The sequence below is a fragment of the Eutrigla gurnardus genome, assembly GCF_963514095.1.
Source record: "Eutrigla gurnardus genome assembly, chromosome: 9".
Lineage (NCBI taxonomy): Eukaryota > Metazoa > Chordata > Actinopteri > Perciformes > Triglidae > Eutrigla > Eutrigla gurnardus.
In genome coordinates, this window is record NC_139923.1 from 25972271 (window position 1) to 25998802 (window position 26532).

The 26532-nt window shown below is 43.6% G+C and overlaps 2 protein-coding genes across 2 annotated transcripts in view; one reads left to right on the top strand and one right to left on the bottom strand.

Annotated features, from left to right (window-relative positions):
* Window positions 1-26532, top strand: part of cdh13 (cadherin 13, H-cadherin (heart)) — a 291682-nt gene that overhangs the window by 131711 nt on the left and 133439 nt on the right. Inside the window, exons 5-6 of the mRNA XM_084018321.1 lie at window positions 11-163; window positions 20655-20799. Coding sequence (XP_083874447.1) covers window positions 11-163; window positions 20655-20799 — 298 coding nt within the window. The remainder of the gene's footprint in view (window positions 1-10; window positions 164-20654; window positions 20800-26532) is intronic.
* Window positions 1-26532, bottom strand: part of hsbp1b (heat shock factor binding protein 1b) — a 341874-nt gene that overhangs the window by 96720 nt on the left and 218622 nt on the right. The window lies entirely within an intron of this gene.

The window sequence follows — 26532 nt, forward strand, 5'->3', positions numbered from 1 at the left end:
GTGTCTGCAGGTGATTTCAACAGAGAAGTCAGGGATCCATATCTTCCGTCTGACAGGCCCCGGTGCTGACCAGGATCCCAAAGGTCTCTTCACCATTGACATAGACACAGGAGACGTGTCAGTCAGCCGCTCACTGGACCGGGAGGCCATTGACTCCTACCAGGTCTGTGTGTGTGTGTGGGGTTTGCTTTGTGTGTGTTTTTTTAGATCCGCTGCTTATTGTGTTTGTGTGGATGTTGTTTTCTCTCCCTCCCGTCCACCTGGTCACTCTTTCTTTCTCTGACACATTTATTGTGTCCTTGTCAGATTCCTGTTGTTTTCTTTTTGTTTACTCATGATTTCCTTTTCCCGACTCGATCAAGTTATTCATGAGAAACTACAGTTCAAACAGTGATGAATCTGTTTCAAATGTTCAGCATACCGGCGTATGGAAAACAATAAAGCAAGCAGTCCGAGGTTAGGGACGGAGCACTTTGATTTCGTAACAGGACGATGCATTGGCAGCGTTGTTTGCTTATTATCAAGGCTGAATTGACGCTATCGGTTTCCTGTGCGATAAAAGAAAATTAGTGTCTATTTGGTTTGCCTGCTGGGCTCGGTGCCCTCGGGGTTGTCTGCCTGACGAAACCATTTCCCCTCGTAACAGGAAAAAGCAGATAGGGGCAGAGAAAATGTAGGGGTTTAAGTCAGTCAGTGGATCTTATCCTGGGTTCGGAAAGCAGACGCGTGTGTTCGGGTGTTCAGCTGGATGCAAGCTGTTGTTAAACTGACTGGCTTTTGTTAAAACTCCGATATAATTCACTGTGTAAATACCAACAGATGTGAGAGGAGAGCAGGGATGAGGCGAACAGAGGGGCGAAGGATGAGAGGGGGAAACATAAATTCACCAAAATGTATTTGCTCTGGTGTCTACTATTACATGCATGGTGTAACGATGACACCGGCTTCCAGTGGTCACGGTCCGATTCAGATTGTTTACAAGCACCCTTGACAGCCAGTAACTGAGCATCCCTGTATCTCATGAATAATCTGGTAGAAGAAAGAAAAACATTAAACAAGTTATTAATTGTTGTCTTCATTTATAAAATATGACTGGATGTGGAAAAGTCGGGATGGAAGCAGAGTTTTTGACACCACATAGAGCCCATAACACTGAAACTGGGTTCACACAGTTTGGAAATCAAATGGGAAAAGGAGTAACTTGTTTACATTAAACCTCACAGAGAGCCAGGTGTGATCCACTAGTCTGAGCTGGACTTGATCATTCTCAGTTTTGACATGTACGCTTCTTGAACCTAAATAAGGTTATTTGAGTCGACGTAACCGATGAGAAGGGTGATTTCAGCCCAGCAGGCCAGTCGAGTGTTGGATTTCTGCACATGGCAAAGTTACACAGCATTTGAAGAGTTTGGAGTTTCTTGTGCCTTTTTTTTAACCAAAAAAAGACAAAACACGACAGAGATCATTAGAAATGGGTTAAACAGTTGTGTATGTGCTCTACTCTACGTTATCACTAGTTTACCACCAACAGAGGCACACATCATCAAAGGATCTCTCTATGTCATTCAGAGCTGCTATGTACAGATATAGTGTAATATCTACCTGAGCAGAGACTCTCCCTCTGTGTGTGTTGTGATCCAAGCTTCTCTTTGCTTTATTTACGTAACCCGGCCGACCACGCATGCCTTTTAGCACATGTTCGTACATGTGACAGCTCCACTGGCTAGCAAACTGGTGATAACGTCGTCCTGCCCAATAGCGTTAGCTCTGTCAGTACCGTTGCTGTTGCCTAGCTACGTTAGCGATGTTAGCGCTGTTTGCACCGTTAGCTGTATCCCTCGCCACTCTACTCTGAAGACAGAGCTTACTTAACTCTCAGATTTCATAAGCTGAACATATTGTGCCTCTTTCAAATACTTGCATTATATCAATTTTAGACTTAAGACATTTTCTTTTTTCATTTTCATTTTTTTTTTTTCCTCTTTTAATCGCTACTATAATTTACAAAACACAGCTTCTAGACACATACAAAGAGACAGATACACAAGCACAGACCTTCAAAGCAACAATCCTTCTCTAGGTTTTTTTATTCTTCTATTCTCAAAGTGTAGTGGCAAGCTCATTGAAATAAAGTTTTGGAGTCCTTGTTGGCTATAACAGAAGTTGGTACATAAAACTCTGGGGAGGGAGACAAAGAGAATTGGGAAGGACAGTGAGAAAGAGAAGAGTAGAGAATGAGGGTCTGGGGACCTTCTTCATAAAGAGTTTTACTGTGTTTAGTCTGAAAAGAATTTTGCTCAGCACAGAGATATTTAACGACACAATGACTGAGCCGCATCAAAAGTGAGAGAAAAAAAAAAGTTGGCAAATGGATGGAAAATAGAGATAAAGACATCTAGGGAGCCTGAAGCTAAATCCTGCAGAGCAACAGTAGATTTATTCAATATCTGAATATGAATTGATATAATTAGAAGGGTGGTTTATTAGAATAGCAAGCCAAATAATTACCTCTCATTACCTGGCAGCGAGTAGCCAGGTAATGAGTGGTAATGTCTTATTGTTCAACCGTTACCCAGAGTGCAGCGTTCCGCTCTGAACCAATATCAACCCTTGTCTCTGTGATTCTCCTCTTCCCCCATGTGGCTTTTTAACTGCCTCGGATGCTGCTTCTCATTTAAAAGGGAACTTTATGTCGGAGAAAATGCGTCGCATGTGACGGAGGCTTTATTGAAACTGTCAGTCGAAGAGCCGGGAGATTAACGTGTAACCAGCTCACCATGCACATAACTAAATAGCAAGACTTAATGAGAGAAAGTCATGGGTTTCAGTTTGATTGAAACAAGTTTGCTTTCTAAAAGAAAAGAAATGCCCCTCACCGTAAAATCTCAAGAGTTTTAATTGAAGGCAGTGGCTTGACTAAATAATACCATCCTAGTTGGGAAAAACTGAGCCAATATGCCATTGTTTCAATTGCCTGGAGGGGTTTAGCTTCTGATGGTGGCGGATACAAAATATGGTTAATTGCTCGACCTGGAAACATTTTGGATTACCAGAGTTTTCTTTTTTAGCTGAGATATGTAAGCAACTATCTGGTAGTGAATTTTAGTTGATACCACAGGAGAAGAAATATCACAGGTGCATTTATTTTCATTATTCATCTCGTTTTTATTGCTATTCTAGTAGGCACTGAGTAGTTTAAAGCTTCATATTGTTGACATTTCAATTCTAAATCCACATTTGAAAGCTGTGCACATGTTTTTCTTTTGTTTTTTTGAATGTCTATTCAGGTGTTTAAGTCTTGCATTTCTACACAGTTACATATGAAGATCAGACTACACTAATATTAATACTATAATAGTATTTAGATAGCTAACAGATCAGGTAATTGCTGAAATGCACGTTGGTGTGTGTCTACACTATACAGAGATGTTGTACATGCAGGGTCATAGCATGGGTCTCCTGTCAGTAGCTTTGGCATTTCATCAATGGTGTAAGACTGTGCAGAATGAAGACTGCATCACTTTTATAGCGCCCAGTGTTCCTTGCAGGCTCCTGGTCCCATTCATTAAGGGTGTCTCCCTTCCTACTGTAGCTAATGGCTTGTGTGGGGATGAAACATGAAATATTCAGAGGTAGATTAAAATGGCCATTACTTTAAAGGCATTTTATAGAGGAAGTGAAACGGGGAGCTCAGGGTCTTTCATTATTATGGGGCAAAGCCTTTATTTCATGTGAGACTGTTAAAACTCTTATGCTGAGTAATTTTAGGATTGAATCACATGACTACATGTATATGAATACTAATTCCTAGACATGCATCACCTGACTCTAACAGTTCCTCGCACTTCTCTTTCGTTTTAATGTCTTCTGATGAATTGTTTTGCTTCGTTTTCCGGCTGTAATGGTTAGATTTGGTCTCTGCTGTGATACATAGTCCAAGGTTGTGTTTACAGTTTCTTAATACCGCCCCCAAGAGGCCAACAAATGACTTACTTACGCTTCGATATACAGAGCTGCCAACTTTTATGCATTTTGTGTAGCAGGCACCCATTTTAACATGAAAGTACACTGGGAGGAGTTGTTCATTTACACACAAAAGAGCTTAGTTGTCTTTTTTTTTTTCCACTGAAGTAATTGATGCAAATTTAAATGAGCCAATCAAGACATGAAGCTGGGATGCTTGTTTCATCTTCTTTTCTCTCTGTAACCAAATAAAACAAACAAACATGTGGAACTACAGCAGTTGCTGCAGGAATCCTCCCAAAAAAGGTAAATCCCATGTAATTCATTTTCACCTGTCATGCTCTACATATGTTCACTCGCTTGTGAGATTATACTTACCTGCTTGGGATTTATAAGCGCTAGCTGGTTTTCGATTGGTGCCACATTTTTTGATATTAGTTCTTTGTACGTACGTAGACTCTAACTTATAGCCTACGTATAATGAATCAATCAACCGTATTAACCAGCTCTAAAATATGTATTTCAACAAAACAGTTTGTGTAGGATGGTTAGGGTTCTACATTTACATTGTTATCGATTCAGCTGAGGTGAAAATCATATTCATGCATCCATCAGTTTTTTTGGCAGCGTATCTATGCAAGCGATGTACACATGATCATGAACTGTGATTCCATCTAACGCATTTAGGTCGCTTAAAATAAAAACATCCAGGGTTAGTGTTGGAGGTTCTGGATCTAATTGTTCAACCAATGTGAACTCAAGTGAAACTAAGGCACATGTGAGATGTCCATCCATCGCCCAAGCTTTATCCTGTATTCGGGGTCGCGGGGGGGCCTGGAGCCGATCCCTGACATTGGGCGAAGGCGGGGTTCACCCCTCACCAGTCCATCACAGGGCCGACATGTAGAGACCCTCTCAGCGCTACCCAGTACACCACCATGCAGCCCCACATGTGAGATGTTCATGATGTAAATCTACCAATCCGTGGTGTTTTTGAAGTAACGTCTGAAAGGAAATGTCAGTAAATGTCGAGTCTATTATACATGAAGATGCGTGATAGAACTACGTTTCCTCTCGGGCGCTTCTTTAAAATATAACAGTGGATGTTGTTGTTATAGATTGCAGAGTCCGGCTCCTCGTGTTCAGGGTTATATGTCGATCTCATATCTGCTGGCTGCTCGTCAACACAGATCCATTTGAGCTGCGGACTTCCTTAAGTGTCTTTCTTAATACACAGCACTATTCCGATGTGCTGTTGCACACGCAGCCAAGGTTGTATTGAGCAGACTCTCCACTTTCTTCCCTCCTTTCTGTCTCCCTCCCTACTTTACGGCATGATGATGATTGATCAATATTGGCAAGTAAATGCTCCACCTTCCAGACAAGGTCATTGTATATCAAAATTATATTGCCAACAGCTTTGAAATCAATACGTTTGACTGGCTTTGTATCTAAACACAGTGGTCAGAGTTCTGGAGGCTCGGCTTGAAATATATGGATGCAGACACTGTTACAAGTTAAAAGTACAAACTAAGCAAAAAGTTTGGAAACACATTACAGGAAAACAAAAAACCACAGTCTAACTTAACAGCAGCGAGGGGTCAGCTCAAGACAGATTGAAGCAGGGAATTCTAAATGGATAATAGGCCATTACAGGGACAACAAGCCAGGCAAACAAACAACCAAACGCCCTGACAAAGTAAACATTTGCTGCGGAAGAACAAACAGACGCAGCGATCGGCTCGGCCACATGTTCACAAGGATTTAATGTCAAACATTATTTCCTTATTAAGCTCAATTAGGGGGGAAATGAATGTTAATGGGATGGAAAATGGAGAGGAAAGGGGGGGAGAGGGAGGGTATGGGGAGCTTGGGTCGGGTAGACAGTGGCGGGAGGAAGAAGCCCTAATCGGCTTAGAAGAAAGGAAGGATGGGACGTGACGTGATAAATAACAGTCTTGTTTACACAGGTAGAAGGATGACCCCCGGTAATGCAGGTCATCGCAGCGCTAAGTGTGTCAGGTCCTTTGTGCGTGTTTACCTCAGGGATGCTGAAATCTAAGCACACACCTACAGATAGTGGACATTATTTGCAGTTGAAAAGGTCTGTGATTCGTACAGTAAACACCTCACGGTCAGTTATACTTATATAACAACTAGAGAGAATCAGAAATCGGATCTGAGTTCATTGCCAAGTATGTTTCACATAAAAGGAAACTTCCTAGGTGTTCAGAGAGTCTCTGGTTGCAGCCTCATTAGTTTGTTTATTATGAGAAATAATAGAATCCTAAAATCTTCAAATTTAAACATCATCCCAATCTGAATGTTTTGAGTTGGTGAGAGATTCCCTTCGCCTTTTTGGGCTGTGTGTGTGGAAAGATAGCATCCGCTCGTGATGTCCTTTGACAGCAGACCTAAAAAAGGCACCATACTCCAGTTCCTGTATACTCTGTCTGTCAAGCCACAATACACAATGATGGACGGGCTCACAAACCAAAACCCAAACGGGCCTCTCGGCTCTGCAAAGGCCAGGCTGTGAATTGACAGCTGGTTTTGAATTCTTAGATTTTGAAATATCTCAGCTTTCAAAAAGTGGGCCCTCAAAACAGTTTTGTTTGGTTGTCAAACTCTATTGATACATTTTTCACCTATATTTACCCATTTTTGACAGCAGTGACATCAATTGGTGGCTTCCTTTGACACATCACTCCCGTGGAAATGACTCTGGCTTCTGACCGACTGTCTTCCCACTGAATTTTAGTTTGTGGAAAGCAAAAAAAAAAAGCATTAAATTCTGCATTATCAGTCAAAGCTGAGTGACGACCATCATACGCCCCATATACAGAGAAGTCGGAGGTCAGTTCCATTATATTTAATACAATATAATTGGCCTGAAGCTGTGAAAAGGTTTTGACAGCAAGAGAATAACATTCACCGTTAAAACAAGCTGAGAGGCAGCTGCTGAAACATTCTGCACAACGCCGTCATATTTGCACACGCATTCAACGTCCTGTTCAAACATACATGAGTAATATTTGACAGAGAGACTGACTGCATATCAAACAGACCTTGACATGACCCGTGCACATTGCGGTGCATGCCAAGAAAAACTGTCAGCCATTGTGTGCATTGAGGAGCAGACTGCTTCACTAATAAGCTGCTCACTGCTGCACAGAAGTGTGAATACACGAGTTAATAGTGTGAACGGGGAATAGGGGAGCTGTTGACAGCTAGCTGGTCATCATCCATTATCCCCCCAAACTCCTGAAATGTACTTTCCCACTTCTAGCGTGGCCCATTGTGTCTGTAAAGAAGCTACTATAAAGCCATCCTACATAGTACACACATGCATTCGAGGTTAGGTTCTCACATATTATGTTTCTAACAGTGTGAGCATTCAATTTCATCATTGAATTTCATACCTTGCTGCACAAGACGGAGACCTCATGGATACCGCCATGGATTTGCTGTTTATTCAAATGTTACAGACAGTGTTCTGCTTTGTGTCCGTCCTTTTGGCTTAAACCTTATTCTCATGTATCAGAGAGAGAGAGAGAGAGAGAGAGAGAGAGGGTTTTTTATTCATCCGTCATGTTGCTCAGGTAGAGGAACTTTTAGGATTTTTAGGTGAAAACCCAAATGTTTGACTTAGGCTGAATCCCATTTCACCCCTTGGCCCTACCCCTCCGTTTTGTGCGTTCACGTGTAGGGGTAGGGGTGTCCCAATTCCCGTAGGACGGAGGGTTATGGGGAAGTGGTAGGGCTATATACCCCTTCAGATTTTCCAGAGGCACACTCTGTTTCAAGGGGCAAGGGGTAGGGACAAGGGGTAGGGGTAGAAAAGAGAAAGGGGATTTACCCTTACTCTACCCCTACCCCTTGTCCCTATCCCTTGTGTTGCTTTGGGTGTGTGAGTCTCTATGCGTTTGTCTTTGGATGCTCATCGCTCATCTTTCTGTAAATTTTTATGGATGCTAATATCCTTTTGTCTAATTTAATTAATTCCTTCTGGTTTCAATGTATAAACACTAAATAGTCCACATATTTGTGGCAATTACATAACTTTATACATGTCTCATGATGCTTATGCATGTCCAAGAATCGGCGTTTGCTTTCTTAACACACTGCTGTGAGTATGCTCCACACAATTATAAACTAAATTACTAAAGTCCTTCTGTTTGCTGCTCAAGCAGCGACATTTAATGAATAATTTTGGCGGGCGGCGTTGCCTCGAGACAGCAGTATAAGAGAAAAGATTTCCGTGAGACGACCAGAGAGGAACCAGCAATAAACAAGAAGGCAAGGCAATTTTTATTTTTTTTTTTTGTATAGCACCTTTCAGGGCAATTCAAAGTTCTTTACATAAAAATATTCAAAGCATTGGTGAAAAAAACATTAAAACAAGCCAATAAAATTCAATAAAATTGTAAAAATAAATAAAAACAAGAATAACAAGGAATACAAATTACAGTGCAGTAAAAGAAGTTCATAGATAGTATTGTTTACTGAAAGGCAGCGGCAAACAGACCAATCATAAAATAAATTAAAAAGCAATTTTTTGTAGTCATAAACAATACATGTCCGTAAACACACACCTGCACCTCAACAGACACACAACGCCGCCTTTTCATATCGCAATCGAATGCCTTCCTCATTTACAGTAGGTGTAACTTCATGAGCCCGAGGCCGGAGACAGGTGAAGCCTGTTGTCCAAATCCCACTCCTGTTTTCTGCTTGGCTGGACTGTAATTTCCTGGGCTTTAGAGAGCAGGACACGCTGCCCTGCACACTGGAAAACAGGCCTGATGTGCACTTAGTCCCTGTATGTGGGCAAGAGATAAAGGCCACACACACACACACACACACACACACACACAGAATCAACACCACCACCGCCACCAACTCCCCGAGCAAGCAAACTTCCAGCCAGCCGCCATAATAGCTCTTACCTTTAAGAAATACTTTTATGGCACAGGGTCACACAACGTTGCTCTCCAACGATAATGCCGCTATAATTTGTTATTTGACATATATAATTGTCTAGTTAACAATGTTTTGCAACACTCTCTTCCTACGTCAGTGAAATAATACAGAACACGTACATTGTTTGGTTTGGTACTAATGATGAAATAGAAATGTTTTAAAAATTTCAAATTGAGCGACACAAAAGGGACTTTCTTTGAAACTTACTTTTTTGCAGTACAGATCAGAGTTGTTTTCCTCCAATTTGTTTCTAGTTTGTAAGCCTTCCTCCGGGTCAGGATCATTCCACTCTCAGAGCCGTGTGTCGCCATCCTGCTGTCCTTCCAGAAACCCCCTTAAACCCCTGCAGACTTCCTGTTATGCCCCTACTCCCAGATAACCTGATTAAACAGCGAGTGCCCTGTTGCTCAGCCTCAGGCGTCACCGCTGCTTATTCAGCCTACCGGCCGCCCGCTGTGGCGCGTGGTACGACCCCTAATGCACTCGCCTTTAGTAGCAGGGCAGCCACACTTTCAGAAGCAGACAAGACCAAAACACTCTCAGTGTTATCCACTAAAACTGACGACGTTGACCACAAAAAGACGGGAAATGGACTGAAATGGGTCACAAGATTATTAGAAACTACCCTGAGGGAAACGCAGTGGGAAGAGATGAAGTAATTTCTGAGAACGATCGGCCAGCTCAAAATGAAAACTCATTGATTATTTACCCACTCAGCTGAAAGTCAGTCTTTTACTATTAAAGTTTTTAGTATCATTAAATTCACACAGAGTTGCATCAAAAGTTTCATGACAAACTTTTCTTCAAACAAAGAACCTTGGATGGATGGATGGATGGGTAGATGGATGGATGGATGGATGGATGGATGGATGGATGGATGGTGGGTGGGTAGATGGATGGATGGGTGGATGGATGGATGGATGGATGGATGGATGGATGGATGGATGGATGGATGGATGGGTAGATGGATGGATGGATGGGTGGGTAGATGGATGGATGGATGGATGGGTAGGTGGATGGATGGATGGATGGATGGGTAGATGGATGGATGGGTGGATAGATGAATGGATGGATGGATGGTGGATGGATGGATGGATGGATGGATGGATGGATGGATGGATAGGTGGGTAGATGGATGGATGGATGGATGGGTAGATGGATGGATGGATGGGTGGGTAGATGGATGGATGGATGGGTAGGTGGATGGATGGATGGATGGATGGGTAGATGGATGGATGGGTGGATAGATGAATGGATGGATGGGTAGGTGGATGGATGGATGGATGGATGGGTAGATGGATGGATGGATGGATGGGTAGATGGATGGATGGATGGATGGATGGATGGATGGTGGGTGGGTAGATGGATGGATGGGTGGATGGATGGATGGATGGATGGATGGATGGATGGATGGATGGATGGATGGGTAGATGGATGGATGGGTGGGTAGATGGATGGATGGATGGATGGGTAGGTGGATGGATGGATGGATGGATGGGTAGATGGATGGATGGGTGGATAGATGAATGGATGGATGGATGGTGGATGGATGGATGGATGGATGGATGGATGGATGGATGGATGGATGGATGGATGGATGGATGGATGGGTAGATGGATGGATGGGTGGGTAGATGGATGGATGGATGGATGGATGGATGGGTAGGTGGATGGATGGATGGATGGATGGGTAGATGGATGGATGGGTGGATAGATGAATGGATGGATGGATGGTGGGTGGGTGGATGGATGGATGGATGGATGGATTGATGGGTGGATGGATGGATGGGTAGATGGATGGATGGATGGATAGATGGATGGATGGATGGATGGATGGGTGGGTGGATGGATGGATGGATGGATGGATGGATGGATGGATGGATGGATGGATGGATGGATGGATGGATGGGTAGATGGATGGATGGGTGGGTGGATGGATGGATGGATGGATGGGTAGATGGATGGATGGATGGATGAATGGATGGATGGATGGGTAGATGGATGGATGGGTGGGTGGATGGATGGGTAGATGGATGGATGAATGGATGGATGGATGGATGGATGGATGGATGGATGGATGGATGGGTAGATGGATGGATGGGTGGGTGGATGGATGGATGGATGGATGGATGGATGGGTAGATGGATGGATGGGTAGATGGATGGATGGATGGATGGATGGATGGATGGATGGGTAGATGGATGGGTAGATGGATGGATGAATGGATGGATGGGTAGATGGATGGATGGGTAGATGGATGGATGGGTGGGTGGATGGATGGATGGATGGATGGATGGATGGATGGGTAGATGGATGGATGGGTAGATGGATGGATGGATGGATGGATGGATGGATGGATGGATGGATGGATGGGTAGATGGATGGGTAGATGGATGGATGAATGGATGGATGGATGGATGGATGGGTAGATGGATGGATGGATGGGTGGGTGGATGGATGGATGGATGGATGGATGGATGGATGGGTAGATGGATGGATGGGTAGATGGATAGATGGATGGATGGGTAGATGGATGGATGGGTGGATGGATGGATGGATGGATGGATGGATAGATAGATGAATGGATGGATGGGTAGGTGCATGGATGATGAAGAAAACACAGACAGTAAGAAGAAAGGATCAGCATTTTTGATCAGGTTTATTTCACACAAACTGAAAATGTTAAACTTAACTGATTTTCTATTCATACGTCATTATATGGATCCTTTTAATTCTGATTGATCTCAAGGTGCACAAACGGAAGTCTTGACAATCATGTAATGTACACAGTAGACTCTTTGTAATAACATGTTGTAAATGACGTGAAATGAACACGCAGCACGGACTATTAAGTGATGATGTATTCTTCTTTGTCATAGAGTCACCATCCTGTAGGAATCAGACGCTGGTCATGTCGTATTTTCCTAACGTGCCCTTTCAAGCAGATATGACAGTCTTCAAAAAGACAGATGAAATAACTACACAGTGATTGCACGCAGCTGTCTTAGCGATGGCGTAGTCCTGAGTGCACTATATATATATATATATATACATGTCTCCTGTGAGAACAAATATTAAACTTTACAAAATAAAGTGGTGGAGAAAATGGCAGGTAAGCCTAGTTTTCCACTGGCCCTCCAAAGAGAGACCTTGAGTGCCAGACAAAAGGAGATTGAATTATACCTTAGGAGATGGAGGGGGGTATTTTGTACCATGATACACCAGGGAGAGCCTTTGTGCCCCTTTCAACGCCTTTCAGGAGCAGAATTATTTTTTTATCTTGCCAGACGGGGCCGGCTGAATGAAAGATCTTTTCTATATTTTTTCCATCTTCTCCATACTTTTAACTCCCCCACACTTTGTTCAATCTCTCTCCCTCCAAAGACCATCTATTAATATCTTCTTTGACATTCCAAGGACTTCTTTTCTTTTGATGTAATGAGGAAGATTTTCAGATCAGTGACTATGGGAAAAATAGACAAAAAACACACACTTAAAAAAAACACAATCCAACAACAGAGGAGCACATTAACATTTTTTTTTTATTTACGAAATGTAATGCTTCTGAAATGTTCATGCTCATAACATCTAGGCTTTTAAAAAAATCAATAACACTGACTTTATAACTACAAAGAGCAATACAGAGGTTTCATTGTCCATACAAATCTCCAATAATACAAAGTTTTGAGTGTAGAATGTGCCGTTTTATTCCTTACCAACCGGCCCATATTAGACATCAGCACACTGATAGGACAGGTATTTGGGTCATGGGGCGTACCAAACGGAAACAAATGATATACTGAGCTGAATATACTGTACAGTATGGGGACAATTAAGTGTACCATGACATTCCTAACCTAGATAGCTATTGGCTGGTCCATGTACTGTCAAATAATAGTGTGTAGTACAGTCAGTTCATATATTTCTTGGTGGTTGTCCATATTTGGGTCATTGTACCATGTATTTTAGACAATCTCATGTTTTAGCATTTATTATATCCACCTTAAACTGATGCAATCTAAAGGCTGGATTATGCTTCCGCGTCGACACAACGCAAGGGGGCTTGCGGACCCCTTACGTCCTTGCGGACCCCCTTGCGTCCAACGCAAGGGCCTGACGCGTACCTCCCAAAAATCCTAGATGCGCGTCGAGGCGACGCAACACCAACGCAGCGGCATTGGCTGTGATTGGTCCGCTAACTACATCCGCTGGAGACCGCTATCCGGTTTCCACTCATAAACACCGCCATTTAAACTTTTAATAGGCTACTTTTATTGTTTTCACCTCGTTTTATTGTTTGCACCTTCTCGCTTTTGCACAAAGAAATAAAACACCAAGTTCTGAAAAAATGTGGACGTTTAAAGCCGGAAAGTAAACAAATACGCTATAACGAAGCTTACGATGATATACGCCAAGAGTCTCGGTCGGTCGGTCATTCTTTACAAAAAACATAGCGCCCTTTCCCGGTGTGGCATTGAATTGCATTTCGACACGTAAACCCAACGCAGAACCATCACGGTCTCCAAGCAACTGCGTGGCCGTTGCGTTGCCGTTGCGTTATCACTACGCAGAAGCATAATCAGCCCTTAATACAACAGCCATGCAATAGATCCTTCCTTCTCTAATTTCAGGTTTCTATTGAAACTGTTTACTTAGTACAGCTGATGAAAATGTTGGTAGTTTTGCATATTTTTAGTCATAAGCCAAAGTGTTGTGACCAATTATTTTGTACCCCTGATGATGTACATGAAAAGTTATGTGATTGCCGGAGCTGGGGGGGGGGACATAAACGTCTGATCATATGACAATCTATCTGATCGTCATCATGACATTTCACTCAAAACTACAAATGTCAACCTGCTGGTGATGCCGGAGAAAAGGTCATCGGGATACGTTGTCTGAGAAGACGAATGTCTTTAGGGTCCAAGTCATCTGATCCAGGAGATCTCGATATTTTACTTGATAGGTGAGAACCCTGACGTCTGGTGATGCTAACTGAAAAGTCAGGGAAATGCCCAAAGTAGCAGATTCATCCCTGTCGGCATCTTGGATGTCTGCAGCAAATTCCATGATGTTCCATCCAATAGTCCCTTGGGATGTTTCACTGAAAAACAACACCATCAACCTCATGGTGGTTGTGCAGGAAGAGCCAGTAGGCGATAACCCCTGGGGACTATGATTGACTGATGACCAGATTGAGGTTGTGGACCAACCAACCGACGGAGCAACATCGCCATCCCCGGAGAGAAGCAGGGTGCCGGGTTGTCAGTGTTTCAGCAAAGCCCTAAACCTTTAATTCAGCAGGATTGGGAGTTTTTTGGTTTAACTGCAAAGTTGTGGTTTCACTTTGTAGAAAAAAAAATTTGCTCTTCAGCAAAAAAAAACTCTCGCCCAGTCCCAGTTGGTCCTCCCGTGTCTCTCCGAGAGCTGTGGCGAGAGCATGAAACGCACTTGGCAGCTGTGCTTTTCTTCTTGACAGGCTGCTTCCATGGTCTAATTTCATTGGTAGAGAATGATTCAAGTTTTTTGAAAGGTAGATGCAGCAGATGTGTACAGGGCCGGTGGATTAACAAACTCGGATCCCAGTGGAGGTTTTTTCTAAGGGAAGCTGCTGCCTTGAGGTCTTTGCTTTGAGAGGAATAGAGGGAGAAAAAAATGAAATACTTTTGGGAGAGTGAGAGAGAGAAAAAATCCCTCTGTTCTTATCACGTCCTGCTGTAGTGTAGAAGAAGGTGTGTGGAAATTGAAAAGAAGGGCTTTTCTCATGCAGGCTTTGGCTGCAGCATGATACAATGAAGCCTGTCTCTGTGATGTTTGAGTTTGTGGCTTTAACAAAATGACATTAAAAGAAACACAGCGACATTTCAAATAGCGTCCTGTATTTCACGATGACTGTTTGGGCTCCGACGGTCAGCGGCACCGCCAGCTTCCCGTCCTCCATCATTATTAGGCTACAAGATTCACTGCTGCATGTCTTCGATGCCTCCGACTCGCCCTCAGGTCCTTCTGATGGATATTCCCAAACTGAGCTGACCAATCAAACTCACTCTGCTGGAGCTGCAGAGAAAAGCAGTTCAGCAAGTTTCACACTGATCAGATTATGGCCCCCTTGCTGTGTCCAAGGGCGAGTGCCGAGGGAGAGCTTCCCCCACATCGGCGCCTCCCGGGGGGGGCAGACTGAATCGGGCTAAGGCAGGATCGGGGATCTGCTGGGGTGGAGCGCGGCCTGCTGATAAAAAGGCTGAGCCACGGGAGTCTTCGGGAGGTTCTGGGAACTATTCACCTCGGAGCTAGCATGGCACCGTTTCACCGGGATGTCAAAGAAAAGAAACGCCGGGCAGGCGGAGCTCCTTTTGAATGCAGCACGGAGGGGAGGGCTACTTGAACGTCTCAGCAGGAGCCATACGCCGGGTGAGGCGATGAGTGGAAGGCAACGGTGACGCTTTCACATGCCCATTTTCACCACTTCCCCTTTCACTCTCTTGTCTGTGTTTAAGGCTGTGAGAAAGCCCTCCTACCTTTTCCTCTACTTCTGTCACAATAAGCCAAACGCCCAATTGACCGGGGCTCCGGCTCACACCTCTGCCTAGCCCTCCCCTGTAATCAACCTGGCTTCTCATGCCTGCACAAAGACCTTTCAACACTGGAAGCGAGGAGGTATCCTTGGAGACGAGAGGAGAGGAGAGGTAAAGTGAGGAACATAATGTTTGGTTCTGTCGTAGATCTATATTGAAACAAAGGGGTTCAGAATAAAGTGCAGTTACTCTTATTCCCCCTGGAAGAGTTCAGTTACAGTCGAACATCCTTGGCTGCATGTGCATACATGTCTCTGGCAAATATTGCAGAGTAGTTTTATGTATCGCTGACTCCTCTCGTCCATGTGTTGAATATTGATAAATCCTTCACACGCTGAAAAGGATGGAGCTGCAGTCCTCTTACACCAAGGTTGTGTCCCTTTTATGAATGAGGTCTGGCACTTACTTAAGCCTTACTTGACCGTACTGGTCCTTTTTGTTGTGACACTAAATAACCAGTAATATCACCAGTGTGCTATCCCTTTGGATATGTATTCATACATGAATAACAATAAGGTGCAGCCTTTATTCAGAAAGAAACGGCGACCTCGATCCGACGTTTCTGCGTGATAACGATCTCACCCTCCGAGCGTCGCTGACGAAACAGGAAAGTGAGAGGAAAGAGACCCGTGATGTTCCACAGATCTGGTCTCTGAAGGTGGAGCCAGGTCAGCCAATAAACACAGAGGTAACGGTCACACACGTTATCGTCTCCACTGTGACTGACTGCTGCTGATCCGGCTCGAGCGGGGCCCATTTTCTCCAATTCTCCCTGCCTTTAATAAGTAATTTACCCCCCCAAATGAAATCACTGCCCCCTTCTTGCACACTAATTTTCAACTTGGAGAAATATTTCGCTCCGATCCATGATAGAGACAAAATAACCTCCTCCTCGTTCCGCTAACAGGCAAGTGATGAGGAATGCAATGCTTCAGGTCTGACTTAAACTTCCCAAACTAATCTACACACACACACACACACACACACACACACACACACACACACACACACACACACACACACACACACACATACACACACACACACACACACACACAGTGTCATCGTAACTGGGTGCTGTTAGGGATTGTAATGGGCCATTTTCTTTGTACGTTTATGCAGAAAGCGACAGAAAGTTTGATTTAATTAAATTTAAAGCATCCAAACAAATATGAAATGTGTATTTTAGGGATTCTTAGAAGTTGTCACTTCCCTCCTGATATAGAAGTGACTTATGATGGTGGTGTACTGTGCATATGTGCAGTTTATAACGCATATGCTAATTGGGTCTTATTCCATACATTCCCACTTATACACCGAAAAAAAAGCTATTTTTGTCTGTCATGTACCAACAACATCATTATGCAAATATTATGTGTGTTCCATTATGCAGAGAGAGAGAGGAAAAGGGTTCAAAGGTGAGGATTTGTGTGAGCGTCTGACCAGTGAGGACCAGTTAGTCCAGAAAAATAATGTTTATATTAGAGGGGAACTGGCAGCTACAGTTATAGAGTGTGGAGTGAGAAAAGGTAGCTGCTTTTACCAATTACAGTATATGCTATATACAGTATATATATTAATACCATTTTTGCAATATATGCACAGACAGACATCAGTCAAACTTTAGAATTAGACTTGTGAAGTGGGAGTTGTTATTTCAAGCCCTCGGTTCGGTCGGTAAATATTATTTATTTCATACAGAGACGATCCTCGCAGTCTCACAGTCGAAACATCTCTTTGGCTTAAAACTGAAAAGTTGATTTATTATTTGAATTTAAGTATATTTTTTTATTGGATGGGCACAAAAGCCTCTTGGTTGAATCATCGGTACTAAAGATCCGTTAGACTACGTTAGAAAATAATATGATCTGGTTCTTTGGTGAAAAGTTAAAGGTACAAGATCGCAGGTAGAAAAAGTAATTATGACACCGATAGGTGAGAAACACCAAACCACGGAGTTAAAGTGCAGTTACAACAATGACTCATTGTTACAACAATGACGGCAGCTCAGTTTAGGTTTGGCAACCATGGTGTTTTATTCTCAAATGTAACCATGGAGCGTTTTGAATTTTCTTCAGCTCTGATTTGCACCTCTGGCGGTTTTTATTATATCTAACATCAGCTGCCAAGGCTTCTGGGTATTCTTGTTCTTACAGTCATTCAACATACCACACATCACTTCTCAAAACCCTTTTTTCCCCTATTATTATATCTGATTATTTCTGCCGAACCAGCATGCATCACAGTTCACACACCAAACTACCTAATTACCTCTGCATACTAATACCTTTGAATGTTGAATGTTTTTCGGGGGCGGGGTAGAACATGTGCGGTGTGAAGTGAGGACGCCTTAATGTGCCGTACAGCTCAAACAAAGTCATGCAAATCCCAAAAGCGGCTCCTTTTGTTTGAAAGACTACCAAAGACCGCGTAACCGCTGTTTTCCGTTTGCTGAAAGACGATGTGTGTGTTTGATTAAGCGTTCCCCTCCACGTGCCAAACAGGTTATTTCTGTGTTGCTGGTGTGATCCGACTATTCAAATGCTCTGATGCTCGGCACCTCACAGCTAATGTTCTCATTACAGCCGAGACCCGCTGAGAAGAAAAGCTGCAGTCGAATGCGTTTCAAATGTTTGCATCGGGAAACTCACACACGTGCTTGTTGGCAAGGCAGCGCTCTTCTTCTGCCATGCAGACCCCCTCCGCAGTAGCCAGCCTCCGTAGTATTCCTCTTAGAGCTGTGGATTGGAAGGAAATGCATGTTGAGGTTGAGGAACAGCGTTAGATGAGAGTCAGCAGTTCTGCAGGATGGAAGACAGAGGGACTATATTCTCAAGGGGGACGAGATGATGTATGAAACCATTAGGGCTCCTAAGACCCAAAACACTTAGTTCAGCCATTAAGCTATAGGCGCTCCGGGCGCCGTGGCGACGGACAGAAAGGAGGACAAAGAGCGACGTGGAGGGAGAGGAGCGGGACGACCCGTGTGATGGAGAGGTTGTGTGATGTCATGCATTGCTGATGGGAAGAGGAACGGCTGGTAATGTGATGCTACAGACGGAGCAGGAACCTCATTGGCCACCTGGCTCTCCCTCTGATGAATGCACAGCCCTGCTCCAGCGCTAATAAAGGAAGTGAAGTGATGTCTTTAGCCACAGATTAAGATTGGAACCAGAGGTAACACCATTACGTTTGGCATCGCTGTAGGATACAGATCGCTGACTTCATAGGACGCTTGGCCTCATCCGCTGATAGGGTTTATAGTAGCACGCGTCTGTAGATGAGTATGTGATCCCAATCTTCTGACAATCAGCTCTGGCAACACAAAGTCCCGTACCTGAACGTAGAGCACCTCAAAATCAATCCTCTTTCTGAGACATTCGTTTGTATAATCACAGTTAACAAAGGACACCATTACTAGCTTAAAGCTATATTCTTCGATTTGGAATTTTAAAAAATCCATTCAGTCTATCAGCCGTAGGCCTGCATAGAAATTGACCAATGGGACCATTGCTCCAGAAGGCTCGTACCCTCCATCCAATCGTACCCCCCTCGTCTCCCCTGTTGGCCATCCCACCTCGTCCAATCGTGGAACACTGAGGGGAGGGGTTTGGTTGGGGGGGCGGGATGCTTTTTTCAAATCTGTCTCAGAGGCTCAACTGATTTTCAGAATGTAGACCAAAGCTTTAATCAAACAGGATAAAAACCAACCAGCCGCCTCAACTACAGTCTCATCCCAATTCATGTGACAGCGGTAATCAGACTCCATGTAACGCCTTAACCCTTCAGCCTCAGACATTCTTGATAAATCTTGCAGGTGCTTTATTCTCTTATTCCAATTTTACTCCTAATGACTTGTTATTATTCTTTCATGTTTCTGTTTTAATTAGTGCTTTAAAACAATTGTAAATAAGTTAAAAATAGGCAAAATTGTAGCCTTACAGTTTTAATAGAGGAGGTGGATGAAATTGTGTCCTATTTACAGTTATAACACACTCTCCTTACCTGCTCTATTTTCATTTCATACAACATGCAAATAAGGTGTGACTCTCCCAAAATAACAAGGATTTTTTTTCCTTCACACCACTTTGTTTTTTATTTTAGACCGTAGTTTATTCATAGGGTTAATTCATATATTACACACTATATATTGTGTATTGTATATGATACAGGTAGCAAATGTATTGAGTCCTCCCGGTGTGAGTCAGGAGGGAGCTCTACTTCTGCATGAAGTCAAGTTGTAACTTTTTTAGCTCTTGTTATGCATCGTGAACGCCGGGTTTTGACATCTGACCGGCTACTTGCCGCAAGCAAGTGGAGCTTGTCAACAGGAAGGAGTAGTGTGAAAGAGTGTGTGTGCAGGGGAGTTATATCACTGAACAACACAGCATCTTTTTTATCCCTATACACTTAAACCACATAGTCATCTTAACTATCTTTTTAGCATGCCGGGCTTCAGTCGCATCTGTTTAGCATTGAGGGGGCTGATTAAAGAGGACGGGGTCGCCCCACTTCGGATTAAAGCAGCTTGTTTGCTGAATTGATATCGTACATATTTTAACTGTACTGTGTTAAGCTGGCAAGGTCCCCCAGGTTCGGGGGGGGGGGGGGGGGGGAACGATGACGAGCAAAACTGCAGAGTGGAGAGAAGCTGAATGCATAAATATGTGATGTGGGTCGATGGAGGATGGCTGGGAGGAGGAGGAGACGAGGGATGAGTAATCCTAACGGCCTCCACTGAAAGCTTTTATCCGTATAGCTTTATACCTGTGAAGGAATCTGGAGTGTCAGAGTAAAAACAAACCAGCAAAACTAAGTCAAACGGCCAATGCTGCGGCGCTATATCCTAAATAGACACTTTATAGCCATTAGGGAACAAATTATCTCATTATTATAATTCAAGGACATTGCCCACCACTGGCAACAAAGATAGCATTATTGCTGTTTATCCGACTTGAGATATGTCGTCCGAGTAAATTGCAGTGATGTTTTTATTGGGACGATTAAATCGGGAGTGGAGACTTTGAACCCGTCTCACCTGTAGTTTTGTGAAGATCACTGTCAGTAATTACCCACACAGAACGCCGTCTTCAGTGCAGAAAATAAACTCCCTTCATCTCTTTCATCCACGCAGCTGGAAGTTTCAACCACAGACTTCGCTGGCAATCTCGTCGACGGACCGGCGCCACTCCTGATCACTGTCATTGACCAGAACGACAACCGGCCCATCTTCAAAGAGACGCGCTACATGGGAGAGGTGCTGGAGGGATCCCCGACAGGTAGGAGACATCGTTGTATTGAAGGGACTCCGGAGAGAACCGGGCTTGGGTTGCATTCAGGTGGACGGCAATGTCAATATCACACACACACACACACACACACACACACACACACACACACACACACACACACACACACACACAGATACCTGGTGGTTGTTCTCATCAGGTCTACATTGTGTGCAGGTGGTTCGTATGTGATGTGGTGAATTATTGAACAAAAAAAAAATTATTCACTTTCACATTCACAATTTTTTTCCGCCGATGAAGACCTTTTTTGTTGTATATTGTCGACCCACAGGTGATATAATTCTAAAATCACTTTATAAAAAAAGCTTTATTCTTACGAGAATATAACAGAATTCTCAAATATTTTATTCCATGAAATTTTGTCTCAAGAAACATGTAACTGTTTTCCTCAACATTCCTTCATAAGTTGAAGTTACAGTTAAAGAAAAGCTGGATTTGTTTTGATTTGAAGACACAGTGGCAGTCCTGCCATAAGGCGAACAAAAGCAACCTTGTTGGCTTTTCATCAGAAAACCTTGGAGATGCTATGCTCACAGCAGCTGCAGCTGCCCTCACATCACACCTATTACTTGTTACCTTCCCTCTCTCCTTGATATAGTGGAGCAGAAACACCCATAAGACTCTGCTGCTGTTAACCATTTGTGGAGTCTTGAATCTGAATCCAGGAGATGAACGCTGAGCACTCCACCGGTGTGATTACAGGTCGGCGTTTCGGGAAGGCGAGCGTGTGATATCACTATAACTAACTCCACTCTAACCCTGATTGTGTTGTTGCTTTACTGGATGATTCATTCTAATTACTAGCATTATCTGGCTGCAAATTATGCATGGGCCTGCAGACAAAACTGCAGGGGAGCGAAACCCCGACAGAACTAAAAGGAGGAAACGAGCGAAGTCACAGAGTTTCAGTGCAGCATCGAATCGGGGCCGGAAAAGAAGAGTTTAAGAAGCTTTTATTTTGGAAAATCTCGTGGCGACTTATTTCTGGTCCTTTTTCACACCTTACTTTAATACTAATGGTGCCGTTAAGATTGTTGTACATGTATTAGACAACAAACCCGGCATGCTTGAGTCGAACACTTCCTGCATGAAATTAAATAAGTGGACAATTTTATTCTGAAGTTCATTGACTTCCTGTATATGACCTCTTCCCTCTCTTTTTCCTCTTCTACTCATTTTATGACATTTGAGAGAAATTGGAAAGCAAAATAGCTTTTATGCCATCAATTGAGAGTTTTTTGGACAGTTATCTGATGCTGATGATGGATATGCAGAGACAGATTGTTACTTTATGGACTAACAGCAGGAGACACTCTGCACTGCCTTTCGTCCCCACCTCACGGTCAAGTGTTTGAGAGTGAATCATTCTGGGGGCAGCGCTGGCAGCACATTTGAAGCACAGCTTCTGCTCTAAATCTTCACGTTCTCCCTCAGATGCCACTTTATCACCGTCGCTGCTTTTTCTTGGCTCTCTGAGTTCCTGCCGTCACTAATGCGTCCGCGGTGACAGCGGTGGCCTCGCTGGGCTGAAACAGAAATAAATGCCAGTATATCTATTCAAGGAATCTCATGCTCACCGCCACCTTCATACATGCCGATTGCGTTTCATTAAAGCAGAAACGTGCTTTTCCCTTTATTCTATTGATGGACAGTTCTGAATGACTGTCAATCAACATGGATGTGGAGGGAGTCACACCCTGAATGATCAACAACACATCTGGATTTACATTTCTATCCCTACAACAGGTTTTCTTTTACCTGCTGATGCTTTGTAGTAAACCTGCTCTCTTCAGACTCTACTGCTTTTAAAGGAAAGCCAGATGTGATTTGACGTGCCATCCTTATTACAAGTTCCCGTCTCGTGAAACGTACCCCTCCGAGTCCTGCGATGTCTCCATCTGCCGAAGTCGCTCCACGCGGCGCTAATGATGAAATTAGCGAAAACTCCGTTGACTCCTGCTGTTCACCTTGAACCGCGTTCAAGCGCTTCGCTGGAAGGAAGGAACCCCCACAGGTCTACCTGTCGAGGGCCCTGAGGGCAAAACGTGTTGCGGCGCACAGATTGTTTGGAGACGTACGTCTGTTTCCGCGGCGATCCCAGTCAGATGTTTGGAAGTGGGAAAAGTAAAATTAAAAAAAGGCTTCACACGACTGATTCCGTGATGTTTTCGCTGTTTGTTCTCACATGATTAGCACAGGAAGGCAACAGACAGAAACCTTAATCACCAGCAGAGCAGAGCAGCAACACACACACACACACACACACACACATTTTGAGCGGGTTGTCAACTTCATGTTGCACCTGTGTTATGAATTGCTAATACAGACATTGCGTATGCGATGGTATACATGAGGTAAAGCCGCTGGTCGTCCCGGCTACGCAGACCGGCATTATGGGCTGGAAACCGTCGCACAGCTGAATCTCGTTAGAATAATGCACTCACACACACATGCGATCCTACATGCTTCCAGTGAATTCTCAAAATGACAAATCCCCGGCAGGAAAATGTGTCATTGATGCGGCCCCAGCGAGGGCCCGGCCTCACAGAAACCCCTGAATCATCAGAGTAGCTTTTAGCCCCGACTCTTCAGTGGACAAGTTAACTCGGAGTTCTGCACGCTCAGCACCAATGCATTATAAAAAAAAGAAAAATAATAACTTTTACATTACTGGGTTATCTGATATCATCCACCAGAGACCTCCTTGCTTGATGCCGTAGAATTGAATTTGCTTTTATTTGCAATTATTTGATGCTGTGCTCCTTTTATTTTTTTGAATACATACTCAGTAAATGCTTTTATAACCCTGAGCTGCCTGTAAGCAGCGATTTCCTGAGTGGATTATAGCTCTGGTTGAATAAACCCAAGTGAGCAAAAAAAAAAAAGAACTGAAGTTTGATTTTATTTTGGGCGTGCTGGCGTGATCTGACAGCTTCTCGGCACTTTAGTTGTCATGGATGCCAGATCCGATTGAGCTCACAGATAAGATGAAGGATGCACTTCTGAAGCTGTGTGTTTCTCTCACACATGCCTGCAAAGCCAAGCAGTGAATAGTCTACTTAGCCAACGCTCAGCCTCCATCATCTGTCCGTCTATACATCTGATGATTTTCAACAACCCTGTCAGTCATAGGTCTCCTGCTCGGTGGTCCTACATTTTAGGAGAAAGTAGAAAGATCATTGTTTGGTTGTCGTCACTCATCTTCCTTCATCTTGACAAGATGATAAGGAGAATTTTGTTGGCTACTTACGCAGCATGCAGTATGAGACCACGATCACTCCTCTGGAGTCATGTTTCTGTCCACCTGGCTAATGTAGCTCCATTATTCACCCTCTTTAGCTCTTTAGGCCGTCTGCATGCTTTACCACCGACTCCTGAGGGAAAGTTTCTGTCTATTAAGCCGCTAAATGCTCCACTAATGGTCCACCAGCTAGTCGCTGACTGTGTATATACACACATATATACAGTATATGTATATGTGTATGTATGGAAGCAATGATCCAACAAAGATATGCGAGATAAGGCCCAAGGGTGACATCTTTTTTTACTAAGCGCGGTTTAAAGAATAAAGACACATTTTTTTAACTTGGCTTTGTGTCAAAAGGAAACAAAAGGAATGGAGTGCTTATAATAATAATAATCATAATAAGAGCATCGGAGCCGCGTGAGTAGAAGCCAAAAGAAGTTAGAGCGTCTGTCAGGGTTGAACACCAGAGAAAAAACAAGTGCTCCTCTTCCACCACCCTATCTATTAAAATCATATATCCGAGCAGCTGCTGCTGTAGTTCAAGTTTCTTTTTATTACAACACGGATAGTCTGTGAGAACAAAGTGGATCATTAGATAGTCTTATTGTTATGATCATATATTAGGTTTGTTTTTAACAAAGAGATGTTCTTTTTTTTAAATGTTCAACTCCAAGTCGTAGAGTGTTTTTATGTTGTCTTAGTGCTACTTTTCTTTTGTTGTTGGAAAAAAAAACTAAAAAACTTTCCATCTCCAGCACCAATCTGTCTCCACAGCCCAGTGGGGTGAACGTATGGAGATGCAGTTACCGAAGGCTGCGACTTAATGTATGTGCATAATGTTGTGGTGTGCTCCAGTGTGTGTGTGTGTGTGTGTGTGTGTGTGTGTGTGTGTGTGTGTGTTGGGCAGCCGGGGAGCTGTAGAGGGGAATGTCACAGTACTCTGACATTTCTGTGCAAACTGATAACAAAGGCAGCCAAAGCTTCGGTGTCCTGGCAAGCCCTCTCCTTCCTCTCTGTTTACTCCCCCTCTCTTAGGTTTTTTTTCTTCTCTCGATTGCTCTTCATCTCCCTCATTCTCTTTTTTCCCTTCATGCCCTGCTTTCCCCTTGTGGTCTGTGTACACACCATCACCCCCCCCCCCACCCCTCCATATTTGCTGTTTGGTTATTCTCTCCATCTTCGTCCCGTCTACCAACTTTTCACAACTGTTGATATTGACTGGCTTGCCTTCGCCCCACTTCACTCGAGGGTTGTCCGATTTTGACAACTTTTCAGTCCAAGCTTGGTTTTCTCGTATTAAGGGGCTTGCAGTGATAGCAGTGTTTTATTTACTCCCTCAGACTGCTATCGTGAACAAGCAAACATCCCGACTGACAGCTTCATTTCATCATAATGTTATCTGAAGGATAAGGCAGGTGATATTATCTTTGTGTGTGTGTGTGTGTGTGTGTGTGTGTGTGTGTGTGTGTGTGTGTGTGTGTGTGTGTGTGTGTGTGTGTGTGTGTGTGTCAGCCCACGGCTAATGTCCCATTCTGCTGCAGCAGACTGCATAATATTTTGGCTGGCCTGTTATGGTTGCATGCTCAAGGACCTGTTGTTGTTGTGATGACTCACAATACCTCAAAACACCTTGTATTGCCTGTTTCACTCTGCCATTGAGTGCAGGATGACCCCCCCTCCCCCCTGGTGGTTCGGGGCCGATCCACCAACCCCCCAACCAGACACAGTGGGGGGGAAACCATAGACTGCATATCTATGGGGAAAACAGTTTGCTCTCTTTTATTATTTTGCACCAATAACTGTCCAAAATGGGTCGGCCCATTGTGGCTTATTACAGCAGACACACCTGGTGCAGATCTAGTGCAACTTTCTTCTCATCAACAATTCCCATGAATACGTCTCCACCATGGGACTAATCAGAATTATTTCAATAAGCTATTTTGAGAGAATGTGTATAATTTACAGCAAATGGGCCAAAACATTCAGAGTCACAGCCGCGCTATCTAATTACACAGCACCTAATGAAGAGAATAAACTATTCCTTGTCGCCGCCAAGGCGTGGTAATGTTACATTTATAGACCATTTCCACTGTTTTGTAAACCTCTTTTCAGAGGACATCCAGTTCCATTTGTTTTGAAAGTCACTTGGGAGTCACCGTGGCAACATCACCACAACATCAGTAGCATCAGAGAAAGTCATGCATATCGCCGATGATGCACAGAGAGAGAATCGTTTGATCTGAATGTTAGGGGACGGGATGGTAACGCCGTCGGAAAATAACCGCGTTTTTGGTTATTTATGTTCATCTCCTCTCTGCCAAACGCCACGGCGACAAGTTAAACCTAGCGTCTAGGTGATACATCTCGTGTAATTGGACATGATGGGGTATAAATGAAGATATTCCTCATAGCAGAGTCTCTGTTTGTGTTCCAGACTAATTTGTGTTTATATCAGA